This window comes from Nelusetta ayraudi, unplaced genomic scaffold (assembly GCF_046127955.1).
Source record: "Nelusetta ayraudi isolate G7.1 ecotype Tasmania unplaced genomic scaffold, CSIRO-AGI_Nayr_v1 ptg000083l, whole genome shotgun sequence".
Taxonomy (NCBI): Eukaryota; Metazoa; Chordata; class Actinopteri; order Tetraodontiformes; family Monacanthidae; genus Nelusetta; species Nelusetta ayraudi.
In genome coordinates, this window is record NW_027466133.1 from 701900 (window position 1) to 720071 (window position 18172).

The 18172-nt window shown below is 43.8% G+C and overlaps 2 protein-coding genes across 2 annotated transcripts; one reads left to right on the forward strand and one right to left on the reverse strand.

Annotated features, from left to right (window-relative positions):
• Positions 1 to 5316: 5316 nt before the first annotated feature.
• sftpba (surfactant protein Ba) lies at positions 5317 to 8350 on the forward strand. Its single transcript, XM_076044834.1, has 10 exons — positions 5317 to 5508; positions 5593 to 5648; positions 5999 to 6073; positions 6365 to 6487; positions 6585 to 6701; positions 6782 to 6862; positions 6952 to 7135; positions 7660 to 7718; positions 7818 to 7871; positions 7945 to 8350. Exons 1-9 carry the CDS (start codon positions 5457 to 5459, stop codon positions 7860 to 7862), a joined length of 792 nt encoding a protein of 263 aa, XP_075900949.1. The 5' UTR covers positions 5317 to 5456; the 3' UTR covers positions 7863 to 7871; positions 7945 to 8350.
• Positions 8351 to 8847: 497 nt separating this feature from the next.
• Positions 8848 to 17347, reverse strand: mat2aa (methionine adenosyltransferase 2Aa). The gene is made up of 9 exons (XM_076044821.1): positions 16971 to 17347; positions 15122 to 15199; positions 13432 to 13554; positions 12519 to 12631; positions 12291 to 12434; positions 11833 to 12051; positions 11436 to 11618; positions 11204 to 11337; positions 8848 to 10975 (listed from the first exon to the last, which is right to left on the reverse strand). The coding sequence occupies exons 1-9, from the start codon at positions 17062 to 17064 to the stop codon at positions 10873 to 10875; spliced, it is 1191 nt and encodes a 396-aa protein (XP_075900936.1). The 5' UTR covers positions 17065 to 17347; the 3' UTR covers positions 8848 to 10872.
• Between the last annotated feature and the right edge of the window lie 825 nt (positions 17348 to 18172).

The following is an 18172-nucleotide window of genomic DNA, read 5'->3' on the forward strand; positions in this document are numbered from 1 at the left end:
CTTGAGTTTCCCGGATGCCTGCGACCTGCCCTCCCCACACCCTCTGCTCTTTCATTTTTATTATCAGTTATTATTTCTGGCGAGCTGACAGGCGGAAATGCAGCCTGATCACGGTCATCAGGTCACCGTCGTTTTATTGGTCTGGTCATTGAATGATTTGCATATTTTATTTGGCACATGTTGTCAATTGTATAATGAGTACTGTTTAAAGGAAGTAGAAATAGAAAGAGAAGTATTTAAAATGTATTTAAAAATGTCAATGAGGCATGAAAATGTATGAAATCTGAGATGCTAATGTAAGTTCATATTGATATGATCAAATATTGAGTATTGAAATATATTCAATGATTTAAAGAGGTTCTTGTGCTTAAACAAACTGTTAAAAAACTTTGAGAAAAACTGTTTAAATTTTTTTTTTTTTTTATTTAAAAGGGACAGTGCATATTAATGAACGTGTAAATGTAAATATACCAGAATGAGCTAAAGGCTGCTTTCCATCTGCAGTCACTGGCAGGTCAGAAGGAATAACAATACAATGACAAATGCAAATGAAAACAACAAAAAATTAACATTACAATAGAAGATAGGATAGACAGAAGACTGCCACTAACAAAATAGCAAAGAACACTAAGGGGATGCATAAAAGCTTAAATGTAAAAAAAAAATTGTGCTGACAGACTTTTGAGAAGTTATTCATGGCTTTTGCTGTTTTTCATCAATGAGGAAACAAAGTTGAAAAAGTTAGGCTGCCTGCACAAGTCACACTAATTAAACAGTCTGTAAATAGAACACTCCACGCTCCACATAAATGAGGGGGGAAAATTGATGACGGTAAACTAGGTTTGTGGGTTAGGTTGTGCTTGTTATGCAAGTTTGTATGCGTCATGACAGAGAAAAATCAAAAATCAAGAATCAGTCATGTCAGGTTTTTTCTTTTTCCAATCCAACCTCTTCCTTTATTTGTCTGAACACATTAATTGCTCGTAATAATGAGTCAAACACTCTGTGTGTTTACGGTGACAGTGCGTGACTGTGTTTGGGTGGAGGAGCTACTGCTGAACACACAAAGGCCTTTTTTCCTTTTCCGGAAAAAAAATCCCAAGTGGCCGTGAATGGATGACTAAATACGACGAGAGGTGAAGTAGGTGAAGTATTAGGTCATGTTGTGCAAAAGAAAAGGCCTCGTCTGTTTATTATGTTTCAAACTAGGAGTTAATCCTTCACACATTGTCGCCGGTATTGTGATGAGGCCCAAGAGAGAACATACCACTGCCGGTACAACCTGGGGCACAGCAGAGCGGACAGCATCAGTACCCACAGAACTCGATTCTTCAACAGCTCACAGGTAGACTGATGGCAAACAAACAAAAAACATTTTGACAAAACAAGCAGACACGACCTCAGCTAACTGTGTGCAATAAACTGGGACAAATGTGCAAAAAAGTTTTTACATTTTTTTTTCTTTTTTTCCTTTTCCTGTCCGCTGTGCAATGCAAATGCAAATACTCTACAGTGCACTAGTACATCACTGCAATCTCTCGTATATATGTATACAGGCTACTGTATATTTATATTTGTACATTCGTCATGTTATATATCCCCCATTTCTTACTTTTTTTATATAAATCTTTTACATTCTTATTATATTCCTTTTCTCTTTTTTACTGCCAACTCGCTGAACTCTGCACAAGATTTCCAATGTGCCTGGAATGTCTGTTTTATGCACAAATGGCAAATAAAGAACCTGGACCTTGACCTTGACCATATTTTCTTGCAACGCTTGTGTTCATTTTCAATGGACATTAAAGCATGTTTTCTCCATATCTCATGATATATTTCTTCTTCTAATGAGGTGGGCCACCGAAACAATCATCTGCTCCACCCATCTGCTGCTGCTCCGGCCCCTCTGTCCAATTTTAGAACCCATTGTGGCCCACCAGTCAAAAGGTTTGCCCTCCCCTGACCAGCACGACTAAATTCAGTTGAGGAAAAGTGAAGAAAAAGAATGAAAGATGTGCAACGGGTCTTGCAGTGGGGGCATCGTTGCAAGCATCACATCTCTTCCCTTCTCTTTCACCCTCACTGGCCGACGCGGCCGCCAGCGCGACGAGGGCTTCGCCTCTCTTCTTCGCGATGTGCGGTTTCACCATCGGCAGGACGGTTGCACGAACCGCCTGCCAGCGGTGAAACGGCTTCGGTCAACTGCTGCGATTTGCCAAGAGCTGCCACTTCCCCCAGTAGACCACCCGGCCCAGGCTGAGAGCCGTGTTTGTGATGTTTACAAACACGGCTCTCACCAAAGACTTTGACTCCTGGAGATAAATGGGGCATCAGCGATAAATCTATTTGGGTCACTGACGCGAGAGTCATTAATACAAATATGACGCGAAGCTCAATAAAGACTCAGTTTTGTTCTTTGGGCAATAAGGAAGCAAGCGACTAAGCCGCCCCAGTACAATAAAAAGATCTGAACTACTTCCAAGAAGAAGGATGTGGGAAAAAATGTTTGTGAACTGTTTCCTGGGGATGTGTTTTCTCTTGCACGTATCTGGACTCATTGGTTTAGGAGAGGTCATCAAGGTGCTCTTGTGCAGAAGGAAACAGACCTGTTATTTTGTTTTGTTTTATCGTTATCAGTTTTCAAATGATTGCCCATCATGGAAACAAACAACAGTAAGGAAAGAAAAACCCTGAAACCTGAAGGAGTCAAAAGGCTGAAACGTGTAGGTCCAGTCATTTTTAATCTGTGTCGCCATGCCAAAATATTTTTTTTATTTTCTATATACAACAGAGTTGCCTTGGATTTTTTTCAGTTTATCATCCTGCACCTCACTTGGACACTCCCCATTTTTTGAGCAAGGATTTTAACTGAATCTGTCAAGCAACAAGAGTAGTTTACAGTGGGGCAAAAAAAATGTTTGGCAGCCACCGATTCTGCAAGTTGTCCAATTTAAAAAGATGTGAGAGGTCCGTAATGTTCATCGTAGGTACACTTCAACTGTGAGAGTCCCATTGTATGATTTTCAAATAATTTATTTGTATAAATATTGCATATATTTGTATAATGGTGCAGTTCTGGGCTGTTTCCTCACCGTTCTCAAGATCATCTGCACCCCACCAGGTGAGATCGCGCATGGAGCCCCAGGTGGAGGGAGATTGTCAGTGATCTTGTATGTACTGTGGATGTCTTCATCGGTTTAACACACATTCATTTGTTTCAAATTGCCTCTCATGATTTCGAATCACCAACCAATTTACTCGCTAAAATGTTTATTTGCGCGTTTGAACATCCAGTTAGCGGCAGCTGCTTGGACGGAAAGGCCTAGTTGAGGTCAGTGGTCAGAGGTCAGACTGCGTCAACTGGTTGGAACGAGGAAATTCTTTGGTTTAATGGCATGTAAGTTCGCTTAAGTCTCATTTTCTTCTCCTTTGTATTCAGAGCGTAAAGGAAATATTGACACAGCGACTGGAGCCGTCGGTTGACTGATGATTACATGAATCACTAAACACAGGAGTTACTGTCAGCGAGTAGGCAGAAGGGTATGGAGGTTGTTTTTTTGTTTTTTTTTTCATTTTGCAGAACTTTCAACATGCTGTCAGAGCACCTCTGGTCCTGGAAAGCTGAGGCACCACTCCAATGCCCTCCGCTCTCCTCCCACGTTTGCAGGATTCTGTCCCGGACAAGCAAAATTTGCACCTGTTTCCTGATGTGCACGGCAAACACTCAGGGATGCACCTAGAAATGGTGCACGTGCACACAGGAGCAGAGACGCACATGTTTTATGTTTTTGTTTCAGGCTCTCACTCAACAGGACAGATCAAAGATCTTCTTCCTGGAGCTCATGAAGATTTCATTATTGCCTCGGGTAATGATTGCTACTGTTTTTCCTTGGTAACGTACTTCCCACTGCTGTTTACAAGCTGGGATGATGTCAGACTGAGGACACTCAATCACTCACTCACACACGTGTAGACCCAAGCGGGCACACACACATGCGCAGACACACACATTGGAAGCTTTTCAGTGAAGCATTTTCAGACGAGACAACTCATGAACACAAACTGCACAATGCTTCGGCTGCTGATATTCCTCAGCTCCTCCTCAGCTCTTCTTCAGCCTCCTGCTTCCTCCTGCTTGTTTTAGCCAATCAGAAGCGGCTTGCCTCAGTCCGAACATCAGTGTGCTCAACAGGAAATACCAGTCTCTGTTGTAAGGCGGCCCAGACAACAGCCAACAGTCAGAGCAAAAGGACAAATTCAAGCAGCGAACCTTCAGTGAGATGAAACGCTTTCTGTCACCTACTGGAAATGCCAGGAGAACAAAAGAGGAAAGTGTGTGACGAAGTCAAGTGAACTTCTGACCTCCAGAGGGCAGTAAAACTCAAGGTGGCACCATTGCTGGTAAAGGCAATTGAGAAGAGGAAAAATTTCCCCTCAACAAAAGAGACACAAGGAGACTTGGACAGAAGCCGTTTACCGACCATTGCTGGTATCCATGCAAATCTGATGAGCTATCAGTGCCTTTTTTGTGACATCACAAAGGGCGGCGATGCAAAACTGAGGATTTTAACGCAGGTAAAAGAAGTGAGGGATGATGGGACTTTGATGGACAGGGTCATTGCCGAACAATAAAAAGGTGCAATGTGAGCATTGCAAAATGGGATCTCTAATAACAGGGACATCCATCCATCCATCCATCCATTTTCTATACCCACTTCCTCCTGCACTCAGGGGTCTGTTGAAGCCTCTTCCAGCTGATATGGGGCGAAGGCAGGGTGACACCAGTTCAGTGTGTGTGTGTGTGTGTGTGTGTGTGTGTGGCTTGTCTTTCAATACGAGTTCTCTATCAGCTTTGGCGTCTACATAAAAGCTGCCACTAGATGTCACCAGAGTAAGGAGGCCCACATCCAAATCAGTGGGTTGATTGTGTACTGAGAAGCATAAAATACACAAAACATGCTTTTATTTTAATACAAACAGGACGAAGAGCCCATAATTAAACATGTCTTTAAAAAATAGATGAAATTCAAAAAGTTATTCACTTCAAATTGGTGCATAAGGAACTGTTTTGTTGTTTTTAAGAGCCCAAATAAGTTCTGTTCAGACTTTAGAAAAAATACCAATTTCAATAATTTGTCCAGCAGCCCCATAGCCCAAAAATGGAGAAGTTTGAGTCACCTGACTGTCAGCAGTCGAAGTAAATGGCTTTCACTTCATCCATGCGTGGATGTGAATGTGAAACTGGACTAATATTAGCTTATGACTTCTGCTTTGCAGGTAAAAAAAAAAAAAGAAAAAGAAAAATCTTATCGCGTCAGCATGGGGTTGTTCTCTCTGAGCAAACGGGGGGGTTTGGTTAGTGGACGGGCCCTGGCTAATATAAGGTGAAGTCACAGTTCCACTGCACAGACCACAGGAGAGACGACGCTCAACCAAACCTGGAAAAACTACACACAATGGCTTTGATCAGGATCGCTTTGCTTCTCTTTATTTGTAGTAAAACTACTGGTGAGACTGTTGTTTATATAAATGAAAAATGGAAAACTATTGCCAAACTGTTCCAATAACTGTTTCTTTTTTCTCCTCTTCCAGCTCTGACTTCTGCGACCCTCACCGACGACTTTCACAGCGTCATAGATGTGCAAGCAGTGAGTTTATCACCTCAAGCCATTACAGCAATACACTCTTTGAGGCTTTTTTTTTCAAAATCAATGGAAATATAAAAACATGAATACATAGTTTATGTACGTGGTTTATGTTGTTTGACGTGTTGATTTTCACTTCCCATTTCACAGAAGTATTTGTGAAATTGCAACATGTTATCATTTCATCATTTTCAATCATTTTTACATTAAATATGACAGTTTAAAACAAGTTGCTATTATTAAAAAAAAAAGAACGTACTGTTAAATTAAGGGGGGCAATGTTTAACATTTACAAGTCAACAAAATAATCGAAGATGTATTTAACTCCTAATTTGACGTCTTTGTTTCCTCAGCGTGGTGATGTCTGCAAGGACTGCACGCAGATCTTCGAGCTGGTCGTCAACTTGATCTCTGAACAAAGCTTCCAGGTGGCTTCCACATGCACACACACACAAACACTTGCACGTAGGGAAGCTTCAGTTATCATGTTTGATACGAAAGCACTTCCCTGTTCTTTGAGGACAATTAAAAGAAGAAACAAAACTAGGCGCCTGGCTACACTTGATACTTCTTACTTCCTGTTTAGTCTGATTTTAATCAACAACAACAGATATCTCACATTTCCACGGTGCTTTTGGACCTCGTTCTTCCTCAAAAAGACGAGCCAAGTCGTCAAAACTTCCCTATTACAGCTCCTATAATCTCGACGATTGTTTCAGAAAAAGATCACGGATGGTCTGGACAAACTGTGCAGCCACCTGCCGCCATCTCTGATCAAGGCCTGCAAAGACGATGTGAACAGGATGCTGCCAGTGGCCATCACATTCATTGCCACCTTCATGGTGAGTTTTATTTTTTTCCAGACACTCTGTCTGTCTGCATCATCACGAGGGCCGAAGCCACCACTGATGACCGACTGCTCCCCTCACTTCCTTACAGAAACCTGCTGACGTCTGCAAGATGATTGGCCTGTGCAGCTCCGACGAGGGGCAGCAGGAGAAGCTGCTCCAGTACCTGGTCCAGGAGGCCATCCAGTCTGCCGCTACGGCCGAGACCGTCAGTTTGACCGGACAAACTTCAAACGGCTCTTTTATTTGGTTCAATGTTTCTGACTTAATGTCCTCCACCGTCAACAGGGTCAGTCCTCCTCCCACTGCTCCTTCTGTATCTTCCTGGTCAAGACCCTGGATAAGCTCCTCCCCAAAGACAGGACTGAGGTCTGCGGCTGCTATGAGCCGATTCCCAACATTCACTGACGCAAGATTCCCAGTTTTATCCCTTCATCTTTCTTCTTCTCTCTCTGCAGGAGGCCGTGATCCACCTGCTGGAGGAGATCTGCAGGATTTTGCCCCCCTCCCACAGGAAGCAGTGCGAGTCAGTGATCAGCATGTTCAGCAAGACGATACTGGACGCCATCCTGAGCTACGCCTCGCCGCAGGCCGTCTGCTCCCTCTTACATCAGTGCAGAGGGCAGGAGGCTCCTCTTGAAGGTCAGTCGGCAGTAACCTAGTGCAAAAATGAAAATCATCTTGTCACAATTAATCAACATTTTAAGCTACATTATTTATTTATTTATTTATTTTTTAATAATTTTATTTCTTTAGATCGTTTTGTCAGAAATCACTGGTCAAAGATCAACATAACATTGATGCATGACTGATGAAAGCAGCCTGACTGATGCATTTACAATGACCAGAGGTTTTACACTTTAGGGCCTAGAACAGGCGCAGCTCACTTTATGAAGGAACAATTTCAGTCAAACCTTTGCATCGTGACTGTCTGAATAATCGCAAGTCTCTTTACTGTCCCCTAGTGGAAGGTTGATGGCACTGCAATCCAGATAAATAACGACCTAGATGCAGCTAAATATGATCGTCACTATAGAACGTCTAATAAACCAGGAAGTGACGCTGCTTCTTCTCTTACTCTTTGCATTTTGATTGCAAAACCAAATTCCAACACAGAAAAAACTGCAACTATACATCAGTGGCCCCTTTTTTTCTTTCTTCCTCAGACCCCTGCACCCTGCCGTCGTACAGGTGCAGCGACATGAAGACGGCCCTCAGATGTGGAGTGAGTGGAGTCTGCACACCTTCTCAACCACCTTAGTGGGACCTCGAACGCCCAACAACCCTGAGTCTAAAATAAAACAAACTTTTCTTTGCTTTGCAGACGTTGTTCTACTGTCAGAAGTTTGAGTGGAACGACAGCCTGTAAAGTGTGAAGGTAGGAAGAAGCCATTCTAGACCGTTTAGGGTTAGGGTTAGGGTTATCTAATATCCCAAAATTCTCTTTCCAGGACGGGGCTGAAATTCCGAGCCAGTCTTTTGGGGGTCGCCCACATTTTTTTTTTTACCCCCTAAAGCAAATATTTGTCTTCCTGCATTCTCCGTGATAAAAGCTCCAGGTGCTGATTACGAATCCAACTGCTTTTTATCATTCTTTTTGTATTGTGCGTAGCGTCGCTGCCTGCATCCACTTGGTGGGTGCAGAAACTGCAGACAATGAGAATTGTTTGATTTTCTGGAAAGAAAAGAATGTTGGTAAAGATATGAAGGATGAAAGGAGTGGAGAGCGATAAGAAAAGAATGTTTCACAATGAGTCTGTACACTGAGGCTTTTTCGTATGTTTTCCCATCTCCAATCTTATATACAGAACCAAATTGCTTTTACGCATATATGAATAAAACAATGATTTATATGCAGAGGCCTCGCTTGTTTCAATATTCATCCCACAGCTTTGATTTTCAATTCACCTTTTTTACGTGACTATAGAGAGAGAGAGAGAGAGAGAGACCGAGACCTTCATCTCCGAAGTAGAAGGGTTGAGTTGGGGCGACTGGACTTGTTCCTGTGATCAGGAACCCAAACTAACCTAATCTAATCTAACGCAACCCTTCTACCTTAAAATGACCTGCATGACAGAGAACCTTCACAGAGAAACGACAACAACAAAACCATTTTATGATGTCTATCTTAACCGTATAGCAGGGGTCAGCAATCTTCACTATCAACAGAGCCACCTTGCCCCATCTGCCATCAAATAAAATTTAGCTGAAGAGGCGCAGAAGAGCCTCAGGTTGCCAAACCCTGCCTCATACTGACACAATGGTGACAGGATAAAAGACCAGCTTAACTGGGGGAAGCATACCATGAATTCAATGTTGTATCGAATCCACAGGAAAAGAGACAAGAGTCACCGTGAACAGGGAGGAACGCAGTTTATTGTTGAAGTGATGACTGAGACTGGACAACAGCAACAAGTCGGCCTCGGCAGCGAGTCGCTGGAGACGGCGGCTTTGGTAGAAACCCTAGGGGTCGCGGGTGAAAGTGGGAGGAGCCGATCGCGAGAAAAGGCACTTTTACACAGACTGACTTCTACTCAGACAGAAGAACAACGCTTTAAATATATAGTTAAAAAAAGAAATATAAACCACACCACAGGAGCAAATGTAAACAGGCTGGTTTCTCTGTACAACACCAACCAATCATGTGTCTCAGCTGTAGGTGCACGTACAAAAAAAAAAAAAAAAAAAAATGTGCAAATGCACAAAAAAAAGGGGGGGGAGGGTGGAGTGAGGGGGGAACAGAGGGGCAACAGGAAGCAGACTGGTCACGTTTGAATTCAGACGGCGAGCCACAACATTGCAGACGACGGTGGAGACACAGAAGAGCCACGCGGGACAAACGAAAAGGCCCCGAAACGCTGCAAAAATTCTTTGCGGGCCCAAAAATCTCAGCCTCGAAAAAAAAAAAAAAAAAAAGAAATCAGAAAAGTCCGTCCTCCCCTTCAACCACAAGCTCCACTTTTCAGAGAGTGCTGAAAGGTGTAGCTCTTGATGAGGTCATGAGGGCGCCAGTGATGTCACACCCAGCGAGGAGTTGGCTCCGCCCACTGAGATGACCAAATCTTCACATCTCACATCAGCTTTTAGCAGGAAGCAAAAAAGTAGTTTTTTTTTTTTTTTAGACTGGCTACAAACAGCGGGCTAAATGTGATGTTTTCTGGGGGAAAACAATCTCTCTCCGAGGATTAGATTAGGTCGAGTGGATGCCGGGATGGAAAAGATCTGAAACGGGTCGATGCAGACGAGAGCTGCAGGTGGAGACGGTCTGAGGGACCAGGAGCATTTTTTTGCTGTTTGGGTATCGGAACTCCAGCGAGTCACTTCAACATGAACGCGTTGCGTCGTCTTTTTAGCAAGAGACACGACGGCAGCAACATTCACACGTTCACCAAGACAACCGACCGTTTGCCACTTCCTCAAAAAATAAAAAGTGAAATGACTCAGTGGTGAGCAGTGCAGACCAAAAAAAAACAAATAGCGACAAAAAAAACAATTTGCATTGCACGAGTGGTTCAGCACTGTTTCGGAAAAAAAAAAAAAAATTCAAGTACACGTTTGTCCTCGACTGACACACTGGGCTTCTCTGTAGCCACGCCCAGCGCCAGTCGAAAACCCACCTCTGCCTCGTCTCGTCGTCTTGGTCAGTTGAACGACGACACATTCACATTTTTGGTTACATTCACAAATAATAATAATAATAATAATGACTCGGAATAAACGGGTTTAAATAAGCGCCACCCGACAAAACCGCACCCTCATTAGCAGCTTCTGACTTCTCTGTAACACGTCAGAAAGGAGGAGGGGCTGGTCTTGTTGGGGGATCGGTGGGGGTGTGGAGTGAACCGGCAGATCAACATTTGTGCCTTTGACGAACCAACAAGTCAGCACATGCTTTTTTTCCATTTTTCCTCTCCTCTCTCCTCCTCTCCTCTCCATTTGCTCAGATAAAACAGGAAGTTTGGCCGGGCAACAGAGCCTGATAACTGTCGCCACTCTGCTTCCGGGCTCCCAGTTATGCAACACTAGAGATCTTTTTCTCCAGATATGCAACCGTTGGTTAAAAAAAAAAAAAAAACAAGAAAAAGAAGCCATAAAGGAGCTCTGTCGCTTATTAGATTGGTGGACGAGAAATGAAAGCAGGAGATGCTCTGTTTTGTTTTGTGCAAGTTGTCAAACATGTACAGTGATTGGTTGAGGAGGTGGGGGGAGAGGGGAGGGGGACTTTTCATCTGTGGGACAGCGGCTGTGTTTGTGTGAGGAAGAAAGGACAGAAGAAGAAGAAGAAAAAGAAAGAGGGGGAAAAAAAAGAACCCATTGACAAGAGAACAGCTAAAGCCTGCTGGGAGTGGGGGAGTGGGGAGGGGCTAGGGGGAGGGGCCTCAGAACTTGAGCACTTTGGGAATCTCCCAGGAGAAGATGTCGCGGCCAAAGTGGCCGTAGACGGCGGTCTGCCGGTAGATCGGCTTCTTCAGGTCCAGATCCCTGCAAGCGGACGACAGTTAGTTTGACTTCTTCTTTTGCACCTAAAGTGCAAATTAGTGAAATCAACTAACAATTCATGAATTCATAGATAATTTGTATCCATAGTCCCATGCGATGCAAAAAACAAAAACAACAAAAAAAGACAGTATCAAGGCCCAACAAGCCCAGCAGGCTGCTGTTGGAGTCCAGGAATGAATGAAAAACAAAGATTTGACAACGTCAGGATACCTCACGATGACTCCCGGACGGAGGTCAAAGTTCTTTGCCACGATGTTCAGCAGCTCCTGTTCGCTCTTCTGGGACGTCCCGTAGTGGAAGATGGACACAGAGAGCGGATGAGCCACTCCGATGGCGTAAGCCACCTGCGACAGGTAGAACAGGGGAGGGGATCATCCGATGGTGGAACTTACAGCAGACACGCAGGATCTGCTTCCACCTCGGCAGCTCCTGCGGCACCCACCTGGACCAGCACACGCCTGCAGAGACCCGCCTTCACCAGCGACTTGGCCACCCAGCGGGCGGCGTAGGCGGCCGAGCGGTCCACCTTGGTGTAGTCCTTCCCGGAGAAGGCTCCGCCCCCGTGGGCGCCCCAGCCGCCGTAGGTGTCCACGATGATTTTACGGCCCGTCAGACCGGCGTCGCCCTGCGGACACATCAGGCTGAGGCAAAACCAACAACAACAAAAAAAGACTCCCAACTGCCCCCTGGTGGTGAGAGGTTTCCTGCAGCTTTCTGCATAGAGAGCTACACAGCCACAATATTATATATTCAGAATTATTATTAAAAAAAAATATTATATTTAAAAAAAAAAACAGCTTCAACATTCAAACTTTGGAAAAAGGAGCCTCTTGACTCACCTGAGGCCCCCCGATCACAAAGCGGCCGCTGGGCTGCAGGTGGTAGATGGTCTCGTCGTCCAGGTAGACGCTGGGAACCACGGCTTTCACCACCTGCTCCTTCAGGCAGCGGCACATGGCCTCCAGGCAGATGTTCTCGTCGTGCTGCACCGACACCACGATGGTGTGGACGCGCAGCGGCACCATGGCGCCGCGGTCCTGCCGGTACTGCACGGTCACCTGGACACCATGGCAGTGGGTCCAAATGCAGGCAATTGATCGAATTGAAAAAAAAAAAGACATAATAATTGTTAGGTGCAGCCAATGTATGTACAGTTGTAATAATTATATATATATAGTATAATATGTATATGAAAAGTTGACATGGCCTTAAGCATCAAATTTAATCAGGCGTTTGATGCTAAATACACGTTGCAGATCTTTTCGGGGGATAATTGACGATCTTCCCCTCATCTCACCTGCGTCTTGGAGTCGGGTCGGAGCCACGGCAGCGTCCCGTTTCGGCGCAGCTCGGCCATCTTCTCATTGAGCTTGTGGGCCAGGACCACGGTGAGGGGCATGCACTCGTCCGTCTCGTCTGTGGCGTATCCGAACATCAGGCCCTGCGGGAACCGGCAGCTTAACTCGTTAAGAGAGAGAAAAAAAAACTCCAGATAAGACGAAACTCTGTGCGACAGCGGCCAAACCTGATCTCCGGCGCCGACGTCCTCCTCCTTGCGATCCAGGTGGACGCCTTGGGCGATGTCGGGGGACTGCTGCTCCAGTGCCACCAGCACGTTGCAGGTCTTGTAGTCGAATCCTGTCCATCGAGACAAGTCAGTTGTAGGCAGACAGGGACCGCAAATGGCCACTTTCATAATTGAACTTGAGCCCGAGGCAACAAGTGTACAGCAGATGTGATGAGTGAGTGACGTCTGGAAGTTGCGTATGATGTTTAGCAGCATCTTCTTTTCTTTTTTACTAAGTCTTTGTGGTATTTTCACTTTCTATGATAGAAGAAAACTGCATTAGAGGAGCAGTTTTGCTTTTCCAACTTTTTTTTTTCAAAGGTAGCTTTCATGGCTTAGTAAAAATATAACAAGTTAATTGTGCCCTCCAGCAGAGTTCTGGAAACCATCTGGCAGCCAACAGGACGGCACTTCTCCGCAGGGAAATTTTCATTTTATTCTGGGCGTCATTCGCTCCGTGTGTTGAGGCGAAAAACAAACGGAAACCTCAACGGTGGCGACGCTGCAACACTGTGCACAGATGATCTTGGCAGGACACTTGGCATTTGTTAAAGCAGACATTTGTTAATTAAACATTAGGAAATAAGTCCTTGTGTGCTCCGGGTTGATCCAGACACATTCTTTAATTAATAAATTAATCATTTATAGGAGTTAAGAAAATGAAAGAGTTGCTTCACCGCATGTGAAATGTGCAGAGCTCGGGGCCCTTCCTGTACCACACGCTCATGATCGGATGACATACTTATTCATGGAATGGAAATAAAAAAATTAAAAAAAAACAAAAAAACAGAATTTCTCACTCATTGATTTCCCCAACTAAAAACCCAGGGAGGGAAAACAGGCCGTTTCCGCCTCCCCGACACAGAGTTACCTTTGGAGGAGTCGTCGTAGCCGATCTGTTTGATGGCCTCCCTGACGACCTTCTGGTAGTCCACCATGGCCGTGGACGTGATCTCACCCACCAGCAGGATCATCCCCGTCTTAGCCACGGTCTCTGAGGAGGAGAATAAAAGACCATCAACAGCATGGAGGCGGCCTGACAGGTTCCCAATACACAGAGTTTTACAAGGCAGACGCTAATGATTGTGCTTGTTGCCGTTTGTTTCTTTATTTTGCACAGCCTGCAGCTTTGGTCGGGCCCAACTTTCTTCAGCGCTTATTTACCCTCCTTCCTTTCACTCACAGAACAGTTGTATTTGACGCATTCATCCGTGGGCTCCAAAACGCACAAGAACTTAGGTAATCAAAACATTTGTTCATCTAAAAATAATATTTACATCATATTTGGACATTGTTTAAAAGTGACTCATGGCAAGACGGGACGTTGCAGGACAGACCAACCAGACAAGACAGTGCAGAGCAACACAACACAACACCACACAGTCAGCTGTGAGCATATTGCTAATCATTATGTAGCGCAAACATTTGCCAACCGTCCAACCTTTCATTGGCCAGTCAAGCATAATCAGCGTTGCCTATGTTATTGGGGCAATATTACAGTTTGACAGTCATAAAGAAAAAAAAAATAAAAATAAAACCTTCAATGCTTTAAAGGCTCTCCTCTTCCGATGTCATAAAGTTTGGGTGAATTTAACGAGACAAAAAAAACCAAACCACAACAACCACTTTATCCTGGCACACATGGATGGCATGTGGCAAATATTGTGAGTGAATAAAACGTCTCCTGCTAAACAATTTGTGTGCTTGAGGGTTTTACAGCATGATGGGTCCCAGTGATTTATGGCGTCAGTGCAGCAAGAAATGATTTGATTTCAGTTCAATTTTATCGGCACATCCTGCACTCTGCTTCGTCTGTTTGGAGACAATGAAGTACTGAGCGACTGGTCAAAATCAGAGGGAAGGTCAGGTGCCTAGTTTATCCCTCTTTATTGCAAGGGCTTGATGTGAACGTGAAAGTTGTGCACTGCATTCATTCATCGTTGTTCAAGATGATAGAAAAACCTTTTACTTTTAAAGTGATATTTGGTGAAAGACAGTTAAGGTTGTCACTTTATCCACAGTGGGATCTGACAGACGGGACTTCATCGTTGTTTTTGAAGAACCTGTTCATTTTCAAGTGAAGTTTGGTGAAAGTGAGGTTCTCACTCCATTCATCCCAAGGGATTTGTCTTTGTTTGGTCAAGAAGACCGTAAATGTTGTCATTTTACTAAAGCCAAGGAGGATTTACAGTATATTTCAGTTGCACTTCATTCCCAATAGGCAAATGTGTTGTTGATGATGTGCTGTTTTTCTTTAAAAATAAAGATGAAACATTTAAAATCATTTATTCCATTGTCTGTTGTAGTTTTACCAAAAATAAAATAAAAATCAAGCTTTCAGTGGGGGGAAATTTTTATATATATATATATATATATATATATATATATATATATATATAGATAGATAGATAGATAGATAGATAGATAGATAGATAGATAGATAGATAGATAGATAGATAAAATCAGGTTTTCATTTTTGTCCAAAATTGCCAGCACCACAGTCTATTAAAAACAAACAAACACAGAAAAAAGGCCATGGAGAACAGTGTGGAACGACTCACCGCACGCCACTTTGGCATCAGGATCCTGCCGAAGATGTTCATCCAGCACAGCGTCGCTGATTTGGTCACAAATCTTGTCTGTAGGGCAACAGAAAATTTTAATGAACACAAAAAAACAAACACAATACAGCTGTTGGAGTGTAAACTTTTGCTTGAACATTTCTTTCAGTGTCACAGACATCTTCTGATCCTCTGTTATTTATCTGTGTAGACATACTGATGACACGAATATCAATAAAGGTTGACTGAATCTATCTGCAATTATCTACAGGCCTTAAACACATGGTTGACAAAACACTGCCGAACGAGTGTGACAACATTCCACTGTTTGAAACGCTGTAAGGATCTCGCTGCTTTTGCAACCTCCGTCTGGCGCAACAGTAAAGGGCAGTTTTCAGTCGTTTTGCTAATCAAAATCTGTCATAAAACAAAATCAAAGTAGGCCACAATTTAGCATGTGCCAAGTTGCACCTACAGCTAAGAGGCAGACCCTGCAGTGACTATATTTAGGGCCGCTGGTAAGCCTATTATCTGATGCAATAGAGCTGCGCACACCACACACCCACACCCACACACACCATCTAATGACACGTAAACCTTTGTTAAAAAGACTGAATTGTGAATTATCTGTGCGTTTTTGGATTTACGGTTTATTTTATGATACAAATTATTGAAAAAGACAACACTACAGAAATACCCAACCATACATTTAATTCATGTTAAGCATTGTGAGGATTAGGGATGTTAACAATTAGTCGATTAAATGTGGATTAAGAATTTAATTGATTCAATTAAATGAGTTGCAATTAATTGAACATTTTTACACGGGTAGTTAATATCATTATAACAGTGTAGTGGCAAGAAAGAGAAATTCACCTGTAGATACTGTGATAGTCATAATACACCTAGAACTAGTTCCTTTTAAACAACTTTAAAAAAAAAAAAAAAAAAAAAGTTGAAATGTGACCCATTACAAGTCAACTTAAAGTCAGTGGATAAATGTTTAGGGTGCTTTTATTGTTCTTTAATGTAAACATGGTTCACATTGGACCGTCAACATTATTCAAGGGTTAAATAATTACTTACACATTCTTCATTGTGAAATTTAGGTTCTCAGGGAAAATCGCCACCTATCAATTAATAGTTAATCGATGATAAGGTCAATCAATTAACGATTAATGACTTAATATATAATGTGCATCCCCAGTGAGGATACATGGGGATTATGAAATGTAATAATTATGAGCCCAGATAACAATAACAATCTCTTAGGACAGCGGGGGTTGGGGGTGGGCACATGTGGGGCCAAACTTTCCTCCAGGACTGAACCAAGGCAGCTGATCCCGCAGCTGCTGAGCACATGTCACATGTCCATCTGATTTGCTCCCTAATCATTCAGCACTGCTTGATGGTGATAAGAGGGCAAATTCCGAAGAAGCTTAAAAATGACTTTGTAACGGAGGGGGGCGTTGGCATGATTTCCTCGAGGTTGTTTCCATTTCGTCTCGTCAAGGCGACCACGTGAAGACCGGCGTTTGATTGACAGGCAGCAACAGCCATGGTAAACCCGCCGTTAGCCTGGTTAGCATCACTTTAAAAAGCCACCCGTTTGGTTTGCACTGCCGAGGGCGAGTCTGGTACGAGGCTGGGTCAGTTCGGGTATTTTTCAAGACAGGACGGTTCGTTAACAGTGAGCGGGGTCTCGGCTGGAAGTGGGGGGCGGCTGACGGAGCACAACACGCCGCTGAGGCTATCGCCAAGCCGCGGCCGGGGCCACATGACCTTGTTTGGGGATGCTGTCCAACCTCACCACCGCGGAAACTGGGGACAACGACACGTCCGAACTTACCGGGGTGTCCTTCTCCCACCGACTCGGACGTGAAGAGGAAGCAGTCCTCCTCGGAGAGCGAGTTGTTGAGGAAACCGTTCAGCTGGCCGTTCATCCTTCCTGGATCCGGTTCGCAGTCGAGCTAGCGTCAGTTAGCCCGGGGTCGGGTGAGGTTGAGGCGGCACGGAGACGATGTCGTAGCTCGGTGGTGGCGGCAGCGGGTGGTTCGGGGATCTCGGCGCCCGCTAATCTCTGAGCAACCACGGCGAGGCAGGGGAGGAGAGACGACCAGCCGGCTCCGGGTTTCGTCTCGGCGGGTGACGCTGAGCGAGCTTCGGGAAACGGTATTTATGAGCCCGGATAACTTCTTGAGACCCTTCCAGGCATTTCTGGTCAGCCAATGTTGTTGTTGAGCACAGACCATGTGGTGCTGAGGGGGCGTGGTCTATACCAAAGAGGGCGGATATTTGCCAGATTGGAAGCAAATATCAAACGTATTTATCGAGCGTACGAACTAATTTGACTAAAAATATTTGTAGTTGAAGACCAAAAAAGATGCCCCAAATTCCTTGTAACTAAAGTACGAATAAGAAACGGTACGTTACTGACATGCTTTTGTCAATTATGTCATATTTATAGACCATTCTTCAGCTTAACGTTATTTATAAACGTTTTGACATTTTGCTTATTTCACTCTCAGATTATATAGTAATATTGTCGTTATTTTGGCATTTTCTTGTGTACTTCTTTCTGGGGTAGTGCAACTGCATATTGCTGAACACTACAAAATCTAAGCGCTGCAAACAAATTGTAAATGTGTAAAATAAGGTTTTATTTTAAACTTGTCTGCAATAATAACATCCTGGGACTCATGCAAGTCAGTGCCCTTGACTAAAAGAACCATTAAAATGTTAAAACGTAAATATGGTAGGAGTATGCTTAGAATATTACTTTCAGTTCTTTGATATTATTTGTCAGTCAATCTTTTTTTAGTTTCTGCCCGGGGGTTAATTTCGCACTGCTTGTTCATCCTGTTTTCCTCCGTTTGCACTGGTGACTGTAATTTGAATGTAATTATCTTGATGACACACTCAAGGCAAATTATAAAGTGTACACTCCTACGGATTTTGTCACTTAAAGCTAATTGGATGTATCTCCCCTCCCACTCCCCACCAGTTTGTTACTACTGTTTGCTTGGTTAAGGCGCTAACCAAGAAAACTGA